Here is a 27,313-nt window from a genome sequence, read left to right on the forward strand (position 1 = left end):
TTTAGTCTCTCAACAAAATGCAACAATTTTTATCAAAAGTCCATGAGAATCTCACAAAATCCTGAAGACATTAATGGAAAGAGTCTTGAAGGCCGTATAACAACATACATTACTGTTGAAGAAAAAATGTTAGTTTTCCAAAGGTACACACAAACCAGTAATGAAACATTAGTAGACACCAATATTTAGGCATCTATTAGGCTGGGATTAAAAGCAGCACTCCCTTCCCTGCTTGGATTAATCCTTTTGCTAGATCAGAGTCTGCCTTTGTAAAGTCTAGTGCTATTTTGTCATTATGCATAGCTAAGCTAGCAATAAGATTAGAGATGTTCTGAAAAAAAAATCCACACTACTCCTTTTTTTTTTGTTTTAGCCACTGAAACACTCAGATAAAGTCAAACTATTTTACGTGAGGAGCCTGGTACTAGTTTCTGACATTTTATATGTATGCCACTGTCAAAGCACTTTCAGTTTGGCAGTTCTGATTGTCATTTGTCCCTTTCCAAATTAAGAACATTGAACTGGAACTCTCGTAATCAGTTTAACTTTGTAAAAGGAGCAACAAAACCAGGTTAGTAATTGAAAGGGGTATAATACCATTGTGTTTATCATTTTTATTAAAGAAGGAACATTTGTCTTTATCTCCATGTTTGTTATGCCTCTGATATTAGCTGCATGAGTTTCCTGAACAGTTTTACAAGGATCTAAAATAACCATAAAAGAATTTATGGTTAGTTGCTGTAATAAACAATGTGTGGGAACATCAGTATATATCTAACAAAACATCTAGAAAGAGAATTATGATTTGAACTACTGCAACCTATACCTACACTGAATGCAATTCCAAATTAATACTATCAACTTGAATTGCAGCTTCAGAACTAAACTAATGAAATTGGTCATAAAATCTTAGTAGGTCGTGGTATATAGGATACAGAAGTTAGACCTGAAGCTATTTCTGAGGAGCTCTTTCAAAGTAATAATTTTAAATTTAATTTTAAATTTTAAAAAAGCCTACAGTTTTGTGAATATAACCTCGTCGCAGAGTCACTAAGGTGATGTACAGCTTGTAAGGCATAAGGAAAAAAGGAAATAACTGCTATAAAATTACTGACAGTGCTATGACAGCCCCCAGGAGGACATCCCAGAGATACAAAATGCTATAAAGGTGTTCTTACTCCTGAGACACCAAAGTTGGGCTGGCCATATTACACACAACACTGTCACATAATGTGCAGACTGCTGTTTTCAAACTCACTAACGATGCCACAGTCATGTAAAATACTCATTGCATAGGCTGTTCTGTATTGTTAGAGGAGTCTTGGAAAGCACAGAGAAAGAGGTTTTAAGACAATTACTTAAAATGATTAACTTGCAGACTGCTTTTTAGGGATTTCACATCTGATGAGGAACACGATTCTCTGTTTATTTGTGGACTTCACTAAGTATATGCTATCTTCCTGTCTCCTTTGAAGTTTACCACCTTCCCATGTGGAAAACAAATTTCAGACTACGAGGTATTTTTGAGAACACTCATTTCCATGCAGTTTTTGAGTATGCTCATTTCAATCTCCACAACTCCTGGACACCTTCAAAATGCGAGCCTCAGAAAAGACTGAATTTCAGAACAAACAGCACTGACAGACAAGCAAGTGCCCCACAACTCAGGACACTGCAGATTTACTACAGAAATGATTATTGATAATTAACTTCCCTAATAACAATTTTGTTAGCTAAAGCAAAATTTGCATTCATACAAGTTATAAAAGCAGATATAAGCTATCTGATATAAAGCAAAGAAGCTGTGGTCGTTTGGAGTGGGGTTTTTTTGCCCTTGACATCACTGGGACATTTGCTTATGTTGCCCAGAGAAATTACTTGTTAATTTCTTCAGCAAGGTTCAGAGCCCTTGCTGTGTTTATGGGTTTTAATCTCTCCTTTAGTGACCACATCAGTAGATTATAAAAGTGTGATCAATGTCCTTTGTGTTCTGTCGCCTCAGAAATGCAACAAGATTAACCACTATCAAGAAGACAGGAAAATGCTTATCTACACTTTTGTGATTTATTTATTTTTTAACCAGATTATTGCAGCTCTCCTCTCTTAAAGGCCTCCAAGACAGACTACGCAGGAGGCCTGGTTGATTCTAACTGCCTTCCAAAAACACGTATTGAAGTATCATCTCACCTTTTTTCTGCCATTGTACTGTCTTCTTCTTAACTATCTTATGGAATTTATCATCTCGTTACTTGCACCAGAAACACCTCATGATCTTACTGCACTCTATCCTCCTAAAGTATGCAGCTGTACCTTTTCTTCCTCTTGTTTCTATATGCATAGCACTTAGCATGCTGAAAGATCCATAGTTACAGAGTCTCTGCCCCCAACTTTAGAGCTCTCTGATACCTCAGTAAGAACCTCTAGCTGCAGTCTCCTTTTATTTATGTCAGCATTTTAAAACTAATATTAAGAGATTTTGCAGAAAGTATCAAGATTCAGAGCTGAACACATCACACTAGTTAGTTCACAAGCAGAGGCACGCAGCAGACAGAAAAACTGTAAATCCATTTTAGTAGTATGCGTTTTTCAACTTGTCACCCTCTGCACTTCAGTCCTTAAGAGCCTTTGGGTTCCAGCCAAATGCCCAGGCCCTATTCAACTTGTGCCTTTTTCAACTTACTGGATTCACAACTAAAAAAGCTGCCGATAAAAATAAGCATTTTTCTTTCTAAATACCAAGGGGCAAACCAGTTATTTTTGAACACTTAGAAATTGTTAGTACTGACACAATTTAAAACTCTCATTACCTGAGTCAGCAATAATCGAAAGAGAAAAGAATAGTATTTTATTAAAGTGTGAAAAACAAATCATCCATTTCTCTTAACCCAGTGGGACCAAATTTGAATGATTTGCCGTCCTACTGCTTTGAAGAATTAACAATGCTTAGCCATAAATATTTTGAAATAATGCTGCACATGGCAGTAATGCTATAACTTGGAATTTATACCTCTAGCAAACTGAGTTGGAGCTAAGCTTACATTCAGCACCTGGGGCTCCTAATATTGGGTGTGCTGGAAAGCATGCAGAGCAATTGCAAGACTACAGTATTTTGTGGCTGCAAATAATTAACTGAAGTGCTTTATTTTCAAGTCTTCTCCTCACACTCACAAATAGTAAGTAATCTGGAAAACAACTTCTCTCTACCTTTAGAAAAGATAACCAGGCAATAACTACAATTTATTTTTAAAGGCATTTGTACTGCATAATCTAGACACCTCACAAGGAACATTGAACCTTATATAGGACATTAAAATAAAAAGGACAGAAGTGGGCTATCAGATGACAGAATAAAATCACAGAGAACTGAAGATACCAGCTGGTGAACAAAACTGAAAACATGATTGCAAAAATTTGTCTTCAGAGTTTTCCTGAAAGCCTACACTACAGAGAATATGAAATAGATATTAAAGTCTGCAATGCAAAGCCAAAGGAAGGGAGCTGCTAAGAAGCAAATGAACGAGTAGCCCCAAGAGTTGTCTATCATGTATTCCTTGTGTATTTAACTGTAATCCATCAGCATATATGCCAACATCATCACATTTGTGCATCTTGAGGTAAAATAACTCATAGCAGATGCAGACAAAGGGTTCACTCTTGCTCTACTGTTCTCACTAGTCCCTCTCAAGATTGGATAATTCTGGCTTATGATAGTGAAATGAAGCAGAACTTTTACAAGAATCTCAGCTAACAACCACATCAACACTTACATCACTTCTTCATTTCACAAAAACTGAAAGAAAAGGCATTCCAGTTCACTGGATTGTCTTAGCAGGCTGCACTAAGAAGGATAAGACTTGAGAAGAGATTCCTCTGATACTGAAAAGCAGCCATGATCATAACTGATACCAGATTTTCTTCGGAGTCCCCAGCTCGTTACATCTCAGCCTATATTCTTTCTCCACCTGCAGCTTTTTCATCAAATAATAGGGAGCTTACAGGAAATGCCCCTCTCTGTATATACCTGCCAAAGCCAATAAGCATAATTTCAATATCTCCAGCAGTAACTGTCAGCCAATTTCTGGTAATCCAGTCTCTAAACTGCCATAATTAAATTCTCTCACACTGAAAATATTTTTCAGAACCAGAAGGTTAGAAAGTCCTACAGCAAGGTATATTCAGGCTAGTACATAAAAAATTGCATCTAATGAGAGCAAAACATAGTGTCATTTGCATTTCTTATGTCATCCACTGTCCTGCATGAGTAGAGGTAAAAAAGTCTCAGGATGCAGATTTTAAATTCCAGATGTGTCACCATGATGAGATAAGGCACAAGCTTCCTACTCAGGTTTCCATACTTCCGTAGGAAACCCAGAGTCACAGGAGAATGTATTTAAGTGAGAACCTGCATGCTTTTCTCTTACCATCTCCCAACATATGCAGGGTGTTTAATATGTATGTGACAGTTGTTCTCCTCTGTACACGCACTGAAAGCAAACAAATACTGTAGTGATAGAAACAGTTAAGTGCAGAAGTAAGTCCAGCAACTTCCTTCTCTTTTTAAATGACTTAGGTTAGAAATAATCTTTTTTCCTCAAATTCAAATTTCTTGTGTGCATCCCACATACGTATAGTTCAATATATATAGTAAAGACATGCAATTTCATTATGATCTTTTCAAAATCCTGAAGCACAGCAATGGAAATTCCATAAAGTTTTCACAGAAGGTGACTTTTTTTTTTTCTTTCTTTTTTTTTTTCTTTTCTTTTGTTACATACTTTATCTTGCTGCATTCTGCATGGATATCTTTTCTGAAAGGCACACAATCACCCTCATAACCTTTAATTAACTGAAATTTAACATAATATGCAATACTATTTTCCTAGTGCATGAATTTTAGTTTTTAGATGACCATATGTATTCATATGTAAAGGTTCTGAAGCTCATAAATGAAGACAGAAGAATCATATTCAGTATATACAAGCGTGACAGAGATCATGTTTCCTTTTTGTAAAAGGAGCTTTACATACATGAAGATAAAAATAATCCCAGTAAGGAAATAATGGTTTCTGTTTGTCCAAATCAGTAAGATTGAAAGCAAAAGATACTCACAGTATGCAATGAAGAGGAATTCAAATTTAAATAAATGTTGACGAAGTAAAACTGAATGGCTATACTTTGCAACAACAATCTGAGTTCTTGTTATCTCCCTCTGTGCAGCTGGACCTTCAGCTAACACTTATCAACTATACATTGAGCCATTTTAAAAGTTACCACTGCATATTACAGCCAACATACAGATCTAAAGGGGCCTGGATGGAAGAAGAGGACTCTTTAACAGGGTTTGCTGCTACTGCACAAGGGGAAATGGTTTCAAACTAACAGGGAGGGAACTGGGCTTGTTTAGCTTGGAAAAGAGAAGGCTCCAGGCAGACCTTATTGTGGCCTTTCAGTACTTGAAGGGAGTGTATAAACAGGAGGGAGAATGACTGTTTACATGGGTTGATAATGATAAGACAAGGGGAAATGGTTTTAAACTAAGACAGGGGAGATTTAGGTTAGATTAGGGGGAAATTTTTCACTCAGAGGTTGGTGAGGCACTGGAACAGGTTGCCCAAGGAAGCTGTGGATGCCCCATCCCTGGAGGCATTCAAGGCCAGACTGGACGTGGCTCTGGGCAGCCTGGTCTAGTGGTTGGTGACCCTGCCCACGGCACAAGGCTTGAAACTAGATGATCTTTGGGGTCCTTTTCAACTTAGGCCATTCTGTGATTCTATAAGAGAGGAGATACTTAAACTGGATATATGAAGACGTTTTTTACAATAAGGATGATGAGAAATTGGAACTGGTTGCCCAAAGATGTGGTGGATTCAAACTCAGGCTGGATGGGGCTCTGAGAAACCAGATCGAGCTGTAGGTGTCCCTGTTCATTGCAGGGCAGTTAGGCTAGATGACGTTTAAGGGTCACTTCCAACTCAATTCTGTGATTCTTTGATTCTGTATATATATATATAGATTTCTGTATAACAGAAGATTCTCATATTAAATGAAATCCTGAAAATATCAATGTGGAACAAGCACTCTGAAGAAAAATGAATTCCTTAATGAAATTATCTCTCTACCATCAGGAAAAGTTCGTCAATTTTTGTTGCTCTGAGGATAGTAAAAAAAGATCCAGAGGAATGATGGGAAGGGGTTATGTTACAGAATCAACATAAGACACTAGAATAGTTGCAGACTAAGTAAACAAGAGTGGTAAAAACTTTACAGGAAGAAGTTCAGACCAGAAATGGAGGAATGTTAACCTTAGAGAAATAAAGTTTTGAATAAAACAAGCTCAAAAATTCAGACAACAAACATACAACTTTGAAGACGTTGCTATCTTTTGTTTGATGCTCCACTAGCTGAACCAACATACACTAGGCTGGCAGGAAAATCTAAAACTACAAAAAACGCAGGAGATTCATAGAAGAATCATTTGGTAATACATGATAAACTAATTTGAAAGAACAACTAGATCTCAGAAGTTTCAATTTAGGTAGTAGATACCAGGAGAAATGTGCCAAAACCCATATATTCAGTACATTATTTATGTCGGTCAAAAGTAACGCCTGCTATTAATTTCCATGGAAAATACAACAAAGAACACAATAACACTGATTGGTAGAGAAAATTCTCAGCTACAGAACACTCTTTTCAACACAGGCACCACCGTTAGCTATGCACTTTTGCCAGCGATGACTAAGAGCCTGAATGCCGCGACTGTAAAAATCCACCCCTGTGGAGGTGAACTGGTGTCGCAACTGCTGAAACACACTAACCACCTCCTCACTGTGCTCACATCCACTGCTTGGTCTCCACGGATGTTCAACAAATGTTGATGAATGCCAGTGGGTACCATTTTTTCCCCATGGAGGAATTCAATTCCACCCCTTTGCTTCATACACACTTCCATGTCAGACGCCATTGTGTCAGGCTGTCCATCTACTTCCATCTGTTGCACACCATCAAAATGTAATAGAATACTGGAGGGAAGGTTCAACCCCTACTGCTGTCCCACTAATATCCATCTATGACATTGTGGGCCAACAGAATAAAACAGAAGGTGTTTCTTTTGGAGCAGCCCTCATACATTTCCTACAGGAGTCTTAAAGATACAGTGAGGAAAGGCGGTAGTGAGAAGGCAAACCGTAACGCTTTAAATGTAGGTTTTAGATTGCCACTCAGGAAATATACTAAGTTTAGTTGTTGGCTTACTTGTTAAAACTACACACCTGAAGAAAAAGGTTAAAAGATAAATGTTATTAATGAGTGTGGCTATAAACAAAGTATTGAGGCCTGCAAAGCAGTAATCTCTGAGCTGCATGCCTACCTACACACAGGCTATCTATGTATCTATGTCTACATACAGATATACATACGTTGGCATTTTGTAAAGCCTGGATGTAAATGTAGAGTAATTTAAGATGTAATATGTTTGCCTACACTTTTACACAAACAGAGAGTACTTCCAAATATTTTTTCAATGAACAAGAAAATAGTAGAATACCATATTTGTAGAAGAAAAAGCAGCAAAATTTTATGATATGAACCAGCTATTTGGGCACTTTCCAACTCACCAACCTGTCACACTGGATAACTTCCATCTCCCTGTAAGCACTCAAGCATTTCTTCAAGAGAAATTTCCCAGTTTTAAGTACAGTTACCTCTGTAAATACTGCCAAAAAAAAAAGCTTCTAAGCTATTTATGTAGGACTGGATTTATTCACTCATTATCAGTAAAACTTTGTTTAGATTATCTCCTAACAATAAACTCTGAATTAACAACCACTAATATATACTCCGAAAGAAATCTTAAGGTCAGAACTGTTTTTTTATAATCCACGAAGCTTTTTGTTCCAGAACACCCAGTGAGATATATCACCTCCTTTAAAGGAGGTAGTTGATGTTTATTTTTGTTTAAGTAGAATAACAGAATTTCAAGTAACGTAGTTCTGAAAGTTAATAAATAAATGAAGATCCTCATTGTTTTTATTTTTCACTGCGTCTTCAGCACCTCATGCAGAGTGGCACCACATCATCTCGAGCAAAGTATGGCCAAACCACACTCAATTTGCATTCCTAAAACTTGCTCAGCCAAAGACCACTTTTCTTGCTACAGTAAATACCTTAGCATCTTCCCTACCCTGTCTCAGCAATCTGAAGTAATCTTCAAATCTTGCTGTTTTATTACTCAGAGACAAAATCCTATAATCTTTTCCACTGCTAAAATCTTCTTCAAGTTAGAAAATTGCATCATGTATTACTGATCTATAGTAGATTCTTCTCTATATGTACCCTGATCCCATCTTCAGGTAGTTCACAAAACCTACTAGCAGGATTTGAATAAATAAATAAATAAAATTGTGTTCTTTGGTGCTTAGGTAAAGTTTGTTCAGCATTACCAAAACCACTGAAGAAGGGAACATTTGAACACCTACAGGAACACAAACAGAGATCTGTCGCATTGCTCACGGTCAGAACTAGATATTCTACGTACTCATCAATAAGAATAAATAATAAAAGGCTACTACCCAAGACAACTTATGCACTGGAGAAATCTCCAGAGACAAAACTACGCTACACAAATTATTTCATCTCTTACAATAACAAATGTATTCACCTTCATAAACAGCATTTTGCTTCATTCTGTGGGACTCAAAGAAATAAGATTCATTGCTGTGACTGATGAACATCGCTGTACACATAGCGGTCATTTAAAACATCCCTCTCAGCAGCTTCATGCTTCCTGCTTTCTGTCAGCTTTTTCCTGTATATCATTACAGTATGCAATTTTGTCCTGTAGGGGAATTGTTTTTAATTTGTAGGCTCTGCACCTTTCATACATTTTCAGTTGAAAATACTTCCCTCACAAGCCTGCTTACAGTTCATCTATACTTTCAGTACATCTTCATCCATGCTCTTATGCAAGAAGCTACGTCAAATATTTGCTAAAAATTCTATTCTTAAAGGCTTTTTCAAGAGAGAATTTCAATTATTTCAAGAGAATACTTTTGTTCTGATACCCATGAGATACTGCAAGCAAATGCTGGGAACGCATCTAGATTTGCATACAAAGTTACTCACTGCATGACAGACAGTCCTGGTCATGTATAATTTTTGCAAGCAACAAATATTTGTTTTCCACATGCTGTCTTTGAATATTAACGTCGTAAAAGAAGGAAATTAAGTCTCACTCGAGACTCTAATATCCTCATCAGCTTTTGGACATTTGCAATTTGAAGGAAAAATGTTGACTGGAAAATAATGAGAAAGGGATATTTCATGTTAACATCAGCACTTAAAGGTGGCGACTGCCTCTGTTCAATATATGCTGAAAGAACTCGGTACTGCTTATTTTATAGGCTTGAAAGGCAGGGAAAATCACTACAGAGTGTCTGTCTAAGTGGTCAAAATAAGACTACAAATGTCCTGAACATTAAAAAGTTGTCATTTCAGAATTCTGCCATTTTGGAATTAAGTCTGAAGCTCTAAAAATAAATATGGCTAACTTTTAAAATATTAAATTAATTGATGTATTATGAATAAAATCACTACAGAAACATAAAAGCACTATATTTAGAGATGCCATATCAAGGAAAATAAAGTTGCCTTTGGCTGCAATTTGCAGGGTTCGGAGGCTTTTTTGAAAATGCTGATGTTTCGGCTTTCTACACATGATTTCCAAAAGTGAAGCTTTCAAGCAGAGCAACACAAATGGAGGGCAAAAATGTTCTTCAACTTTCACTAAAATTCCCATTCATGCTTCCTTTATAGTTTTAAAAGCTCTATGAAACTCCCACAGTTTGTACTGATGTTAGAGACACCTCCTGACAACAGTGCTTTTTCCACCATTCCCTCTCTCCTTCTGACCAAAGAGAAATAAATTCCAATCAGTATGAGCCTTTTTTCTTTGCCCCTTGTTAATTTCACGAACAAACTGCTCTGTTAAAGGATCAGGTCAAGCATTTTGCTTAAACAACAGAAAGCAAATAGATCCTTGAACAACCTGAAGGCACCACTAAAGTCTATCAGAAGATCAAACAAAATATTGAAGTTAACAAACCAAAGATGCTCCTATGTGGAAAGTATGGCTCAGCTGAGAAATTTGCAGTAGAATGATAACAAATTAATCCATCTTAAATTAGGATTAGACTTAACTATGACCGTTAACTTTAATAACTATTAAAATAGTTCAACTAATAATTAGATGTATCTTAAGGAATATAACTTGTATGACAGGTAACTGGGAAGTGTTACACATTTTTATCTGTACTTTGTCACTTTTTTTTAACTATTAAAAAATGTTCCCAGGTATGACAGAAATTGTCTAATAGAACCTTCCCAGCAAATTCTGGAGTAAACTTTCCAAATGAATTGTAACTTGAATAGCACCCTACGTAGCTGGGCAGCTAACGGCTTATACCTGAAGGGCTATATTTCAGCGTGGGTCAGTACTCAAGCTGACCCAAGCCCATGAAGAGACACTTAGGACAAAACACATAATGACACTTGTTAAATTACTAATACGTTTAATTTATTAGTAGTTAGAAGTCCCAACCAGTGTTCATCTCCCTGTACTGTTTGTACCCTATTTGCATTGCGTGCAAATAATTAGGGTACAGCTCTTTGCCTAAAATATCAAAATCCACTATTTGATTTTAAACCATCGTATAAAATATAAGATGCAATCAGTCATACAGAAAACAAATATTCTTTTCCCACATATTTATCCACCAAGAAGATCGCTGCACTTCTAATGAAAATCAGTATTGTCACATACTTGCAGCTGCAGGTTTTCACCAGTGTGCTTATATAACAGGGTCAATCAAATGTTAATATATTAACAAGTCCTTTACACATTCTGTAAAGCATTCTATATAAAAGGTCATCTTCGTGACTTCACATACTTTCAAAAAGTTTTAGTACTCAGGTAGATTTTACACGAAATGTATTACAGACTACTGACATGCTAGGCCTGATCCAATCGAGTTCTGCATGGAAAATACATGGAAAGTTTTTTAAACCCTAAACAAGTCAAAGTGGAAACCTGACAGTGAGCTGCTTAACTGAGCCAACAGGTCCTCTGACCAAGCCATGTGCAAGTCAAACCTCCAGCTGCTTGTACACAAGAACTTTTTCACATCTTAGCACATAAATGCTTCATGAAAATACTATCTCCTAAAATCCTATCAAAATCTCCTTCCAAAAAAATGGTGAGATTCAGAGAGGAAGAGGATGAAAAGTAATGCATCAACAAGAAGGCAGACAACATTTCTCATATTCCTGGAATGCCTGTAGTACTAAAAGGGGCACTTAGAACATGGAAGAAATAACAAGAGCATTAGTACTCCTGCATGCTTGAACCAGGGATTGCGATACATGAAGTGACAATTCTCTGTGGCTACAAAATGTTGCAGCATCCATAACTGGGAAAAAAAGTACACTCAAATATCTGATGTCAGCACTTATTTTCAAATTAATTGACAGGTGTTTGTTGGTTTTTTTCTTGTATAATTTTCAGAGAATGCAACAAGATGCTTACATAATGGCTTTTATTATTCTATTCTAGCTTTGCAAAATCTCCTGGTAACCTGATGCTACTGTAAAAGAGCCTGCTATAAACATGAAAATGACATTAAATTAGAGGTGAAACTATTAAAAATAATTCTGCAGCTCACTGGACTGTGATGAATTCATTTCTGCCTTTACTGAACATAAAAATGCTAAAAAATAATGGAACCATAAACTCCACTGGGGTTTCTTATGTAATAAAAATTAAATCTGTTCATTAAAATTCATCCTAGAATGACTTACTACAATTGTTGCTCTAGATGTTACCTTTGAGAGAATACTAAAAAAAAGAAAAAATGGAACAACATTAAGAACTTGGAAAGTTAAATAACCACTAATTTACTTAGGTTGCTCCGAATGTAATGCCTCCTAGTTATTTCCATGGAAAACACAGCAAAGAACACAATAACACTGATTGATAGAGAAAATTCTCAGCTACAGAACACTCTTTTCAACACAGTCACCACCGTTAGCTATGCACTTTTGCCAGCGATGACTAAGAGCCTGAATGCCGCACCCGTGAAAATCCACCCCTATGGAGGTGAACTGGTGTCGCAACTGCTGAAACACACTAACCACCTCCTCACTGTGCTCACATCCACTGCTTGGTCTCCACGGATGTTCAACAAATGTTGATGAATGCCAGTGGGTACCATTTTTTCCCCATGGAGGAATTCAATTCCACCCCTTTGCTTCATACACACTTCCATGTCAGACACCATTGTGTCAGGCTGTCCCTCTGCTGCTTTCTGTCACACAGCAACACAATGTAGTGGAATATTGGCAGGACTGTTCAACCTTTACCACTGTACAACCAACATAATAAAATAGGAGACATTACATTCAGAGCAGCCCTTGTACCGTGTACTTTTAGATTTAAAATTTTAATTACACTTCTGATACAGTATTTTTCATCGAGCTCTTAAGGTAACAAAGCGATGAAGCAAACTGTGTTATGTATTTTGCTAACTGGAGTGCTTTAAAACTTATACTGCACTGAAAAGAAGAGAAAAAGAACATCTGAACATGACTCATCTCTGAGGAAGGAGTGGAGAAAAAAGTCAGCTTTACACCACTGTTTAAAATTAGACCAGGGGATGAAGGGAAAAACAATGCAGTTCTGAATAGGATATCATGGAATTACAGAATTGTAGGGGTTGGAATGAAACTCTAGAGATCATCTAGTCCAGCCCCTCTGCTAACACAGGTTCCCTACAGCAGGTTGCAGAGGAAAGCGTCCAGGAGGGTTTTGAGTATCTCCAGAGAAGGAAACCACAACTATTCTGGACAACTTGTTCCACTTCTCTGTCACCCTCAAAGTAAACAAGTTCTAACAAAGTAAGAATCTGTTCTCATGAAGTAAGCACTTAAAAAGGGAATTATTCACTTACTAGCTTACATCTCTTCATTTTTCTTGAATATCTCCAGCTAAGGAGACTACACAACCTCTCTGGGCAGCCAGTTCCACTGCTCCATCACTCTGTCAGTAAAGATGATCTTCCTTGAATTACTATGGAACTTTCTGTGTTCCACTTTCTGCACATTGCCCTTTGTTCTATTGTTGCTTACCATCTAAAAGAGTCTGCCCCCATCAACTTGACTCCTGCACTGAACATATTTATAAACAGTAGTGAGATCCCCTCTCTGTCTTCTCCAGACTGAAGAGTCCCAGTTCTTTAAGTCTTTCCTCATACAGGAGATGCTCCAGGCCCATAGCCAACTTTGTGGCTCTCTGCTGAACTCTTTCTAAGAGATCCTTGTTTTTCTTTTAACTGAGGAGCGCAGAACTGGACAGAGATCTCCAGTTGTGGTCTCACCAGGGCACAGTAGAGGGTGAGAATTTCTCTTGCCCTGCTGGCCACACTTTGTTTAATGCACCCCAGGATACCATTGGCCTTCTTGGCCACAAGGGCACACTGCTGGTTCGTGGCCAACCTGTTGTCCACCAGGTCACTGCACACGTCCACTCCAGCAGGTCAGCCCCTAACTTGTACTGATGCATGCAGTTAGTTCTCCCCAGGTGCACGACTCTACACTTGCTGTTACTGAATCTCATCAGGTTCCTCTCTGCCCAGCTCTTCAGCCTGTCCAGGTGTTGCTGAACGGTAGCACAGCCTTCTGGTATGTCAGCCACTCCTCCCAGCTTTGTATCATCAGTAAACCTGCTGAGAGTGAACTCTATCTAATCAGCCAAGTCACTGAGGAAGATGTTGAACAAGACAGGACCAAACACCGATCCCTGGGGAACACTGCTAGTTATAGACCTCCAGCTAGACTTTGCAGCACTGATCACAACCCTTTCAGCTCTGCCAGTCAAGAGCAGAAGTTTTAGCAGCATCTAGCTCCCATGGCCCTTAAGTCCATTTCTATCTTCTCATACTAACTAGTGATATGTGTTTCACCTTGGTCTGCAGAGATATCAGAAGCATTATCCAGCTCATCTTCAACATCTCTCATGATTTTAGGGAAAAAGGCCAATATTCACTGCATTAAAATAGAAATATGGCTGAATTAAACAGCTTGGCCAACATTTATTGTCAAAGTTCACAACATGAGTAGAAATTGAGAATGAAGACTGACCTCCAAACCACTGCACATAAATCATGAATTTGTACTGGTTAACAAAAAAGGTTCCACTTCAGACAGCGATTTTTCTTTTTGAAAGGAAAAAAAAAAATGCTCTGAGTGGCTTTCTTCCAAGATACAAACTCCAGTAAGGGCAGTGCTAGATTATTTTTTCAAAACTTCAATTGTTGAAATATTGCATTAGTATATTTCAAATTTTGGCTGAGTTTTATTATAACTAGTAAAATTAGTTGTCTGAACGCTTTCTGATCACTTTTGTGCTTTTCATTATTTTCAGAAATCTCAAAGAGATGAGAAAACTGCATATGAAATGAGTTTGATGTACTGTTTAATCCAGCTATTATCCAGTATACTGATTATAACTGGCCAAAACAGAAGCATCATCTTGTTCAGGAAATATTATGGTAATACAGGAAAGATTAGCAACATTTGGAACATGATTATTATACAATACAAACAATAAATTAAACAATCAAGATGAATCTTTAAAACAAAAATATCCATCTAGCAGCATATTATAGAAAATAGGTATTATGCAGGATTAAAAAACAAAGGAAAATATGACGAAGTCACTCAGTCACTACAGCTCTATCAAGTATAATTGTATCTGAAATGCTTAAATTCATCTGTTGTTTAATCTTTGGTAGGTAGACCATCTCAAAGTGGCAAAATAATCTAGAGTGAACAAGGAAGTTTAAAGTGCTGATGCTCAGAAGAAGGAAGGTGATTATACTAATCATTTTCCTGCCCTCATAAAATGCTTTTAGCCTAGTGATTTCCTTACTTCTTAAGAAAGTCTGTCGAGATTCCTTTTCCAAGAAACACTAGATTTAACACATGCATTAAAAAAAATAAAGTAGAATACTACTGTCACACTGTCATTAAAAGAAAAAAAAAAAACTTCTTTAAAAAGCAGACTAGTAAAATGGAAAATTAAGGTGTCAAACTATAACTGAAAGTCTTTGAAAACCAGATCAAATATTTAACTTTTTCCTCAAACTGCAACCACTGAATGAAGAGATTGGAAGAAATCCACTGTTAATTCAGGAAGAAAAATAACACCAAACAATTCACAAGGCATTTCCTGAGAACTGATGAGCAGCTGCCTAGGGAAGGGAAGGAATAGGAGAGCTGGATGCAAGGTCAGTTGTGAAAAGCTAGCATCCATTAGTTTAATTGGGAAGTGTCACATTAAAGTAGTCTATCTGCCTGGAGCACAGCAGCTGTGGTGGGATGTAGGGAATGTTCCTGCAATATTTGGATAGATTCTCAAACAAAACTATAAAAAGGCTCCAGTAATTAGTGAACAATATGAGAATTCAGAACTTGGCACTAGAACTTTGTTTGCAATAACAGCTTGATGTTTTTATTGTGTTAACTTGTTTACACTGAACAAGCAGTGCGGTGATTTAAGATACTCGATGCTGGTATATTGTGAAAGTATAATTTGTATCAATGTACATATTTGTTTACTGATATGTGACATTTGTCTCTGCACTGAAATCATCTGATACTTTCTTCTAAAGCTTCATAATAGAATAGTATTGTATTATTAATTTGCTTAAATTATATTGCTTGAAGTTACATGGGGATACATTAATTTGTTATACACTGTAATAAAATACTTTTCCCAATACATCCACCTCATTAAGTCCCCTAAATTAAAGATGGTAAAGTTTGTGCAATGCTTAAAGAAAACATTATACTAAGACAATAAAAGTGCAGGTAATTAAACCACCAGTTGAAAGCAAATATGATTTCATGCTGGGAATTTAGACACAATATTAAGCATCTCTGTAATCATAAAAGCAAATCTCATTGGATTATTAGAAATCCTGTGGTATATTTCCCACATTTTGAACAAATTTCTCTTATTAACCCAATTCTATTCTATTCCAGCAGCTAGCTTAGCAGTCCAGCACTATTTGTTGCATAGTCTGAATTTCAGCCCAAAATGTTGTGGAGGAGAACTCACATTTGAGAGGAAGTCCATAGCACAGATTATTTTGGTGAGAATCAGCAACTATATCTGGAGTGAAAAAGTGCTGGCTAAAAAAACATACAACTTAAATATACATAATTTGAACAAGACAATATATGGTGTACCCTCACCTGCATGTTCTAATTCAGGGAGCCATCATGAGTCTAAATTTGTAACAGAAGGGTTGCCAGCAAAATTCAATCAAAATAAGCTACATTTTACAATAAAAAATACTAAAGTAACAAGATTACTCATGGCCTGTGTGATTGCCAGTTGTATGTGAAAGTGTCTGCACATGGGATGAAAAGTGCAAGACAGCTTTTCCTGTTGGCACATCTATGTTCTCTTACTTCAGCACTAATACATCACATGTTCATTAGCAATGCCACTTTACATGCATTTCTCATACCATAATGCACCACACATCACTCAGCAACTCTTAACACACGGGCTTATATTCTTGGAAGGAGGCAACAATACTCTGCATCCCTTCAGCCACCGAAGCATGCATCATCAATGTATTACAATGTGACTGACTAACTTAAAGGAAACATCAGTGTTTTGTATCCATTATTGGTTGTTTTATGACATGATTCCAAATTAAAAAAAAAAAAAAACAACTTTCAGTTTCTGTTATAAATCTCATTGCCAAAGTTACAAAACTACAGGAGATTAAGAGTTGTTAGAGACAGTGGAACAAAATCACAACATTTGGTAATTTGCTCACCTACAACTGTTGTCTTTTTACTTTCAGGAAGTATTTCGTGTTAATCTGCATTTGCTGGTTATTCAGATTGGACCACTCTTCTGATGCCAAAGTACTCACAGGACTTTCCCAAATGACACAGTACCTCGGATGCAGTTGGCCTCCTGTTTGCATGAACGAAGTAACAACTACACATAATAATGCCTCTTAGTGAGCCCTGCTTGATACTATGTTCTTATCTGGTCCCAAGCGGTTACATTATTTTGAAATGTTAGTTTAATTTTCAACAGTGAAATCATGGCTGAAGAACAAGACTTTCTTAAGAAAGCAATCCAGTTTGTTATTAATTAATATAATTTCATCAGTAAAACTATGCATTGGAAATGAAAGTGCCCCCAAAAGTTACAATGCCTGTTTAGACAATATGCACATAAGACGTGTGACTGATCTGTCATAAAAAAAAAGCTGGATCACTAATGGAGAGGTGACTGACAAATAAGAGCCATCGGGAAAGCTATAAGACACAATGTGACCTTTAAATTAGTTAACTATAAGCATAGCTGTCTACTGCAATTTTGTAAAATGAAGAATCATTTTTGCTTCAGAACACAACGGTTTCTGCATTCTCCAGCTACAATAAATCTTTCCTTACATTTTATATTTAATATTTTTACCTTAGTGTTTGGTCTAATCAGAAATTAAATTTGAAAAAGTATACCCAAAAATAACATGTCAGCTAAAAGTATACACAGTAACAACAAGAAGTATGAAATGCTTATCTTGTTCATTAGCAAGGTGTTCATTTGCATCTAAGGTATACAGTCATAAGACAGAGTTCAAATGACAAATGTAATGGGTCGCAAAGAAACACATTACTTGCAGACTTTAAACTGTGCTTCAATGGCCCAGCAAAACATGAAAATGCGCCCGGTGCTACTGAAGAGAAACAGTCTGGATTCATTTGATTTTATGAGACAGCCACATCATCGCAGAAGCAAATCTCAGCAAGTTCGTTTCAAGGACGATGGTATCAACACAAAGGCAGTGGATGTCACTGAACTGGATAATAATCCTGCCCAAGACATGGCATTAATGATTGAAAATACAGAAATATCTCGACATCACAATTTTTTGTTACAACCTCCATCTTTTCCAAAGGCTCAGAAGGGACTTCAGAATATTGCCATACAAACATCTCCTAGCCTCAGGAAACACTTCCCTGTTTTCAGAAGAAAAAAGCTGTTGGCAAGCAAGTCACTAACAGAAATGCCAATTGAGCCTGCAAACTGCATTCCAGTAAAGGACAATCTTTCTGAACAAGATGTTATGTCTTCAGACTTCTGCTATTTAAGAATATCTAGCCATTTGGAAGATGGATTCAGGAATAGCAAGGTGGATGGTCAGTCAAGTCAAAGACTGCCAGAAGCACAAAGAAATGGACATATCCAAACCGATGATTCCTCAGTAACAGAAAAGACAACTACTTCTACACAGGTGCCTGAATACATTCACGTGAATTTTCCACAAAACAGTGATACTTCCACGGATGCACCAGACACAATTATGAATTCAAGTAATTTACCGCATTCTTCTAATTCTTCTACTATCATAAATAGTAATGAAAACAATGAAACCAGCATGCTGTCATCTAATTCTGAAAATATATGCCCTTGTCTAAGTGATTCCACTAACGGCAATGATTGTAATCCTCATTCTGACTCTTGTGAAACATCTAAAAGTGATTCTGAGTTGCCTGTAGTCAGCAAAGATGCAAGCAGTAAGGAAACTACTCCATTATCACCTCCATCAAATCAAAGTTCATCTCCTTGTTTCTTCACAAACTATCTACAGACAGTAGAGAATAAAAGAGATTCCAGCTGTGTGACAGTAACAAATGATGATCACACAGTAATGTCATTGACCAGCAGTAATGCATCAAAATCTATTTCTTCAGTTAGTACTGAAACTGAGAAAAATTCTACTCTGTCTGATGTTTCCCAGTGTAACAGCTGTTTAGAAGGATTTCACATGAAGTCTTCTCTGCCAAGGAATGAAATAAAACCACACATCAACAAAGAGATTAGTGAAATAAATCAAATTCATTTGACACATGGTGAACTATGTGCTCTACAAGGCAAGCTGCAGTCTGTAGAGGAATCCTTGCTGTCAAACCAGGAGAAGATTAAAGTCCTTCTGAATGTAATTCAAGACCTTGAAAAATCCAGAGCCCTCAGTGAAGGGTACGGTAAATTTTAATATCACTAGTTCATCAGAAATCTGAAGCAGATGTTATCACTCTTTTAACCTTTGCTACTATTTTTTTTTTCTGTGAAATACTCAAAGATGAGTTTGCAAAAATAATCTCATTCAATTTTCGAGAAGTTTGAGCCTTTACGGAAAAGCAAGTCTCTTTATAGCTTGTCTTTAATTAACACTGCCTTCAGTAAACTGAGTGAGAGACACAGTTTATTAACTTGCTTTGTTATTTAGATTTATGTTATCAGATACAATGCCAACACACAGAGAGCACAGAGAGCAAACAGTCTCCATCTAGCTAAAGTCTCTCTACAGTGGAACAACAAAACCCAAAAGTCTAATGTACTAATGTAATACAATAGATTTATGGCAAGCCAGCTTTCTCTGTCAAGGTCAGATACACATTTAGTGCCAAAACAGACCTATTGCTGGAACAGTTCATATCAGCAAAATCATGCTTCTGTTCAATAAATTAGTTCTGCCTTTGTGAGCAAGCAAAAAAATTAGTGGCCAATGTGAAACATCTGCAGACTTCCATTGTTGGAGCTACATTGTAGGTTACATCTCATTATATCACAGACAAAATATCTGCTTAAGGGGAATGCCTTCAGAATAGAGAAAGGCACAGGCCACGTTAATTTTTTTAAATTAATTTATTTAATTAATTTAATCGTAAATGTGTCAAGAAATCTTTGCAGGAAGTGGAGGTCAGGGCTTAAAAGGCATTAAAGCTATGACCACAGAGCATATGAAGATTGTTAGCAACAAATCCCTTAAGAATCTCATATTTCAGAATGACTGCTTTCTCCACTGTCAGTGAGAATGCATGATCTATATTTAGTTTTAGTGAATAGCCTCATATCTATTAGCCAAAGCCACAATTATTTATGTAACATATTTATGCATTATAAATAATAACCATACTACCCATGCGACTCATGTCAGAAGACTGAGGAAGCAGATGCATTCAAATGACAAAGTACAATTTTAAATATTTCTGCGGTCAAATTAGATTTAAAAAATATTCTAGTAATGCTCTCCAAACCATTAACAACAGTTTCAACTTACACTACATGTATCCTAGATACATTTTAAAGTTGACTTTTATGATAATATAGTATTTCCATCAAATAATTTTAATCTTTGGGGGAAAAAAAACAGCCAGTAAATCTCTCAAAGAAACAAGCAAACAGGAATTTTGTTTGCTTTTTAAATAAAACAGTGTGAAGTCTAGGTTATCATACATACAGTTTTAGACACAATGCAGCTGGCTTAGTATACTAGGTCTGGATGGATGGAGTTAACTTTTCCCACAACAGTCCATGTATTGCATAAAACAATAGCTCTTAGGCACCTAAGTCAAATCATTTGTGCACAATTGACTTGTGCGTAAAACTGGATCCCTCGTGTTAGCATTGTATTATGTGTATCAGTAGTATTTCCTGACTGCAGTTAAGGAATACTCTTATTTTCGTCTGCAACATGACAAAAAGGCTGCCCTGAGATTTTTGTGTAGCTTCAGTTGCACAGAAGAGTACAGAACACGACAATGACTGGCCCACATGACTCAAATCCAGGTCTTTGCACATATTTTCATGGAGGTAGAACAGGTTTGTGTGGTTGTTCAAAAACTTAGGATATAACTGACTGTGGTGACAATCACGTATGTCTACATTTTCTTACAAGTTCTTAAGAAAAAAGCTATTTTCATTTTATCTTGAAGATGTCTTGCTGTCGGGAAATATTTTATCATAAAAGTATCTTAATGTACTTACAAATACACATTACATGAACAACTGTTTATTACAGGCGCAACTTCTATCACACTGGTCAAGACCTCAACAACTGCAGCACGTGTCAGAACACCGCCTGTATCATTTACAGGTACCAGACCTCGCGCGGTTTTCTACTGAGTGTATTTCTCTCACTAATGTACAACAGACTGTTCTCCTCACAGCTGTAAAAGCTCCGTTACCATTAATCCATCTTTTTTAAAGAGACAAAGGGGAACGTGTGGAGGTTTCATTGATTTTTTTTTTTTGCCCCAGGTATAGAACAATTGGTATTGGTGTTGTCAGGAGATACTGTACTATTGAAAATTCAAATAGAAACTTCCAGTAATGTTTCATACTATTATTATCATGCTTCAAAAACCTTTAAAGCATTTCCTGATATGAAATTCCCTGTGCGTGTTAGATTTTTCAAGATAAAATTTCTGTTATATATTTGGATCTTGGAAAAGATAAGCAAAAAAATTCTCCAGATACCATTAAGCTCCAGTTCATGTTTATGTGTAAAGCAGAACAACAAACACGTCCCCCTTCTCACTTCAGCAAAGGATTATTTGTTATTATTTTAAGACAGGGTACATTGAGTCAAAGGTACTCCAAAATCATCTTGTAGTTTATGTTAAACTCTTATAAACTTGGTAGTACTGTGCCCTGGAAGCTATACCTATTCCAGGTGTTATGTTTATATTAAAACAGAGAGAGTCGTCAGTTTTCTACCCATTACCAAAAAGCTAGAAAGCACTAAGTCTTCGTAATACTGCACAAGTAGCTGGTCCTCTCAGCAAGGGATTTTCTAGGACCTCAGTCGACTGGTAAACACACTATCCAGTCAGTGCAAGCTCTGTTATAAGTCAGAATACAAATCTTAAGTTATTTGATTCCATAATACTGCATGGGCTCTTCAAAGAATGCTGAACAATTGCAGCACAGTCAGACTGGGAGCCCACACTTCACCATTCCAGACTCCTCCCAGTACTGACATACTCTGCAGAACAGAGAACAAAGAGTAAGATGAGTGCACAGGCAAAATTTATCATATTATATTTTAGGCCTCAAGTGGAAAGGTAAAGAATATGTATTCAAATCAAATTTAGTGGAGAAATTACAACAGTGCTATCTTAATCCTGTATTTTGCATTTATTTTTGTTGTGTAAGGGGCATTTTAAAGGACTTGGCAGCTGATCAGCTAATGAAACAATGGCAGATTTCCAAAATCACATGCCAATTTTACTTTTTTTCCCTCCATCATAATAAAAAAAAAAAGAACTTTGATACACACATCACATTATGAAATGTGATGTTTTTTTAAGTTTAATAAAAAACAAAACAAAAAATTTTAGTGGAAAATGAACTTGCCAGAAACATATTACGAAGATCAAGAGTTGAAGTAGGACAAGGCACAGCGTAATTAGTAAGGAAACTTGATTTGAAAGACCTTCCAGAATTTCTTTCTCTTTAAAGATATTACCATGTTCCTGTGGTTTTACGTATTTGCATGTTTCCATTTAGAAAAATAAATGTAGGAGACTTTCTGTTTATTTCAAGGAATATTGCAGGCCATTAGCTTTGCCAGCTTGTAAGCACCACACTTTATATTTTTTATGAATATGAGCAATGAATTATACCCACGTTAATGTTTTTTTTTCACACCACATTTTCTACATAAGCCAAATTTATTAACAGAGCTTTTATATATTAAAGGGTTTGATATGCTTGTTCCGTAAAGTCAGAGTTGGACACAGCATTGGAAATTATTGCTCAAAATATAGTTCAGTTGAGTGCTGAAGCCTTAAACCTTTGGTAATGAATTTAATATTTACTTTTCTCAAAGTACTTGACATTTCACAATTTAAACACCACAACTCTTATGAGATAAAAATTTCTAGTCTTCTCCACCCTGCACACCCTATTCCAGGAAGTTACATGCATTATCCAACAATGCGGCCTCAGTCTGTATAAAAAGGAATAATCAAAAAAATAAAGACTTATTTTATTTGATCAGTGCTGCTGAAGAACCTGAGTTGACAGAAGATTCATCTTTTTATTAGACTCTACAGGAACAGACATTATATAGAAATTCTGTAGAATTTATATAGAAATGACCCATTACCACAGGATACCTTCTCTCTTCAGAATAAACCATGCTGCTTATGCTGCCTTTTCAGTTTACACAGTTCCAATACAGGAAAGATCTTGAGTAACCAGTGCAAATATATAAAGTAAAGAACAGAAGAAACAGTTAAACACTGATGTGTCTTTTGGTTTACTAGGTACTACTTAATGCTAAGGTTGCAAGGAGGCTTACTTACAGAGCAACAGTTAGTAGAATACGAGCAAGAACACAGATCCTGCTTTGAAGAATTACTAGTTTTAAGAGACAAAACAGAAAACAGCAAGGAAATGTAATCATTTCCATTCTTACAGAAATGTCTCATAAGAGGCAGTTACAAAAAAGATTTCTGAGTAACTAATATTTGATGTTCATTACATTCTGAAGGAAGCAATCGTGTTTATCAGGTTTCATTCTAGACAAATCCATGTAATAGGTTTTATGCAGTCTAAAAAAAGCCATGCATGTATTTTTTCTATTCACAGCATGACTATTGTCTTTAAATACAGAACTAAATGTTTCATTTTGTTCTCTCTTCTGCTCTTCGAGAATCTAAGTTAGTCATGATTAAAACACAGCAGAATGATGTGTTAGTGTCACTGAATCTTCCTTATCATACACAGCCTGAGGCAATCAATATACTAATCTGTATCAGTTTAAGTGTTGATTACCCTAGTTAGTGAAAGAATAAAGAACTTTTCAGTCTTATGGCAGAAGCAAATTTAGACCAGACTGTAAGTTTACCTTTATTACCTAATCAGTAGGGTTAAGTGAAGTAACTGGGGACATTCAGTCTAGATCCTAGGACACTAATGCTTTTATTATTATAAAAAAAACACAGTAGGAACTGAAAACAAGCAGTTACCTCAAAACTCAAGTCAAGATATTAAATAGAGACTGAACTGACTTCTCACCTCTAGAGACAGTTTCTCCAAAATTGAAATCTGAAACTTTGAAGCAGGGAAGAAAAAAGGAACATGAACAGAGGCTTTCCATATTTTTGTTATAAAAGGAACATTTCCTTCTCCAGTACTCTTGACTTCTGACTACTGAAGAGCGCTAAGTTTTAGCCCAAAGCTGATAAAATTAAAGAGATGCATCAAATTTGTTGTTTACAACACAGTCTTCTACTCCTTTCACTTATTATGTTTACTCCCTGTCCAGAGTTCCCAGTTCTGCTAAACTGGAATAATCATATTGCTTTGTTTGACAACTGAGTTACTTTATTTCACTTAATTAAAAAATATATATATTAATCATAAGAGAGACAAGCTTCTAGTTAAATTTAACGTATTGTTCAGCACTGTTCCTGCCTTTATATGTACATACACACTGACAGTTAATAATGTGCTTTAAAAATATGCATGTTTACGCATTTTACAGATTTTTGGCACTAAGTATCCAAATTAAAATCAGGGCGTTAATGTGACATCCCAACTTTACTCTGATATTTTTTTCCTCCAAAAACGCTTGTATTACAGAAAATAAAACAAAATAACAGTTCCTTCCTGCTTTCCACTCCTTCAGCAAAAATCTATACTGCAGATAGAGCTGATACGAATCCCATTCCCCTCCCTAGAAAATGTGGAGAAAATAAAGGCAAACCATAGAGCACTGCCTCTTTTTTGTTGCTGTTTTTTTTGTTTAACTCTGTGGGTTGCATCAAACTCCTCTTTTTCCACATTGATTCTTTTGAGCTGACCTGACTTTTCTTTCTGTGCATATACTTGTTCTTGTCATCTTGACTCTCATTTGACATCAGTAATAATTATGGGCTTCAATACAGACGTTGTGAGTAGACTTCTACTTCCTATTTCCTTGTTAATTCATACCACTTATGTCAAAGATTTATTTTTTTAAATTTCATATGTATTTTGGTCCTTAGAGGAGATGAACTTCTCAAATTTAACATAGAAATGTTTTGAATTCATGACAGATACATGACTGAGTTAGATAACGGAATCAAAATCTGACCATTTAATAAAATGCACCAAAAGGTCATCCAAGTACATTTTCACTTTTTCTCCCACAATTTTTGTCCCTTATTTTCTGACAATACTGGAGTTCTTATCTCATGTAAAGTAAGATAATTTCTTCAGAAAATCTTAATAAATGAACTTACACTCAAGGCAGCAAAATATATTGCATTTTGACCAGGCTCTGATATCGAATGCCACATTTTTACAGAATCACAGGGGTTAGAAGGGACTTATGGAGCTCATCTAATCCAGCCCCCATGCTAACACAGGTTCCCTACAGCAGGTTGCAGAGGAAAGTGTCCAGGAGGGTTTTGAGTATCTCTGGAGAAGGAAATCACAACTTCTCTGGGCAACTTGTTCCACTTTTCTGTCACCCTCAAAGTAAACAAATTGTAATGAAGTAAGATTCTATTCTAATGAAGTAACGATTAAAAAAGGGAATTATTCACTTATTAGCTCACATCTCTTCATTTTTCTAGTGTAGAATATGACTTCAGACAACAAGAAGGAAGATTTCAACAGATTTTGAAAAGGCTGGATCATGCAGAGCAAAATCCAGCTTCAGCTTCACCTCAGAAGCCAGCATTTGATCATCCACTTCCCGAGAAAAAGGAGTTAAGAAAGAAAACAAAAAAGGTGAAAAAAAAATGCTTCTGGTGGATTTGACTTCCTTACAGATCTTGAACCGAAACACAATTTTTATATTTCAAAGACAGTAGAACAGAAAGAGGTTTGGAAGCACATACCTGAAATTACACTATTATGAAATCACAAAACTAAAGACTATTTAATTGAGTATCAAATCAGAAGAATTGATTAAAATCATATCACTGAATAAAGACATGAAGAGACTGTTTTTGAAACAGAATTGTAAGTTTTCTTCTTTTTTTTCCCAGTGACATTCATATTCTTTGTAAAGACATTTTTGTTAAGTTTCCAAAAAAAAACAAAAAAACAAAAGCAAAAAAACCAACGGTAGTCAAACCCACAGATTTCATTCCCTATTCCTAAGCAACGTGGACTAGAGGAAAAGAACTGCACTGATCTTTAAACAGACTGCATAATCAAGAATAAGTTCAGGGGAATCTCCCAGAGGAGATAATTATAACTATTTTGCATCTCCAGTGAAATTTATTGGTTGTTGTCATCTAAGATTTAACCACAACGAAGAATTTCAGGTTCAAGTTTTATTCTGTTCTTATATCAGTTCACTTTGAAAAGGAATTCTTTGAAAGTTTGTCATTTAATAGACTTCTCTGTTAAGTATCTTAAAAGTAGCAAAAAAAAAAAAAAAATCACAGTAATTCCAGATTTAATTTCCTTCCTTAACAAGGTTCAATTAGTTCTATTTTAGTTTTAAGCATCTCCATGATGGAGAACACCCAAAGGTGGTGTTTTCCAACGTATGACCACCTCCACAATGAAAAGTAACATCTGATTAGATTTTACTGAATTCTGACTTGTATTTGTTACATCTTGCTCTATCCCAATGCACCTTACCTTGCTGAATAGAAAGGAATAACCACTTTTGCTTCTGTACTGCTAAAACACTTGCCTAATTCTTCCCCTCTGTACTTCTATGCATTTAAAACCTTTGTTGCTATATCAAAACATTCTAACGTTTTTCTTTGCCTTAGGAGGGTAAATGACTTTATGCAGGCCTGTATGATACAACACAGATAATAAGTTAATATTCAAAAAATTTATCTGTCTGCAGAATTTTTCATAAACTGACTCTGGTTAGTCAGTTCAAGTGATGCCAGGGTTTTCAAAAGATTAACCTCTAGATCCTCATGTTTTAAATCATATGTTATTAGTTCTGTAATATTAGTTAAAAATGTCTATCCTTTTTGTGCACTTCTTTGTTCCTCCAATGCTTAGGGTTAACTAGACAGTTGAAAACACCTTAAAAGCAATTATGCATAGATGTCATAAAAGACCACAGCTTATAAAAACTGGTCTTCATTTACAATGGTACTGTCATGTGGCTTAATTTATAAGGATACTAAAGGATACTAAAGTTTGAAAAATCATGTTAAGTACAGTCAGTATGGAATTGACAGACACAGAATTATTATTACTTTAAAGGGCTTTTGAAAGGAAAGCTGTACATGAAACGTTACTAGCAAAAAGTATGCCTTTAGTGAGCCAGAGAAGTTTGTCAATAGTGGTTTGTGGATATAGTAGGCATCAGAATTTATTAGATAAGAGTATGTCATTGTATCACACTCATCTACATGTACTGCTTACGCTGGCACTCCAACAGCATTCCTATTTTGCATTACTGTAATTGAT

The 27,313-nt window shown here is 36.1% G+C and overlaps 2 protein-coding genes across 2 annotated transcripts in view; one reads left to right on the forward strand and one right to left on the reverse strand.

Moving 5' to 3' along the window:
• Window positions 1-27,313, reverse strand: part of DOCK2 (dedicator of cytokinesis 2) — a 169,642-nt gene that overhangs the window by 78,877 nt on the left and 63,452 nt on the right. The window lies entirely within an intron of this gene.
• Window positions 17,576-25,931, forward strand: FAM196B (family with sequence similarity 196 member B). The gene is made up of 3 exons (XM_021410948.1): window positions 17,576-19,123; window positions 20,949-21,023; window positions 25,498-25,931. The coding sequence occupies exons 1-3, from the start codon at window positions 17,724-17,726 to the stop codon at window positions 25,682-25,684; spliced, it is 1,662 nt and encodes a 553-aa protein (XP_021266623.1). The 5' UTR covers window positions 17,576-17,723; the 3' UTR covers window positions 25,685-25,931.

The sequence above is a fragment of the Numida meleagris genome, chromosome 12 (assembly GCF_002078875.1).
Source record: "Numida meleagris isolate 19003 breed g44 Domestic line chromosome 12, NumMel1.0, whole genome shotgun sequence".
Classification (NCBI taxonomy): domain Eukaryota; kingdom Metazoa; phylum Chordata; class Aves; order Galliformes; family Numididae; genus Numida; species Numida meleagris.

Bases quoted from the DNA above. Each gene is read 5' to 3' on its own strand.
- FAM196B (XM_021410948.1), top strand. From the start codon at position 17,724: ATGACAAATGTAATGGGTCGCAAAGAAACACATTACTTGCAGACTTTA. The intron at 19,124-20,948 runs GTACGGTAAATT...TGTTTATTACAG, and splicing joins TCCAGAGCCCTCAGTGAAGG to GCGCAACTTCTATCACACTG. The intron at 21,024-25,497 runs GTACCAGACCTC...TCATTTTTCTAG, and splicing joins ACCGCCTGTATCATTTACAG to TGTAGAATATGACTTCAGAC.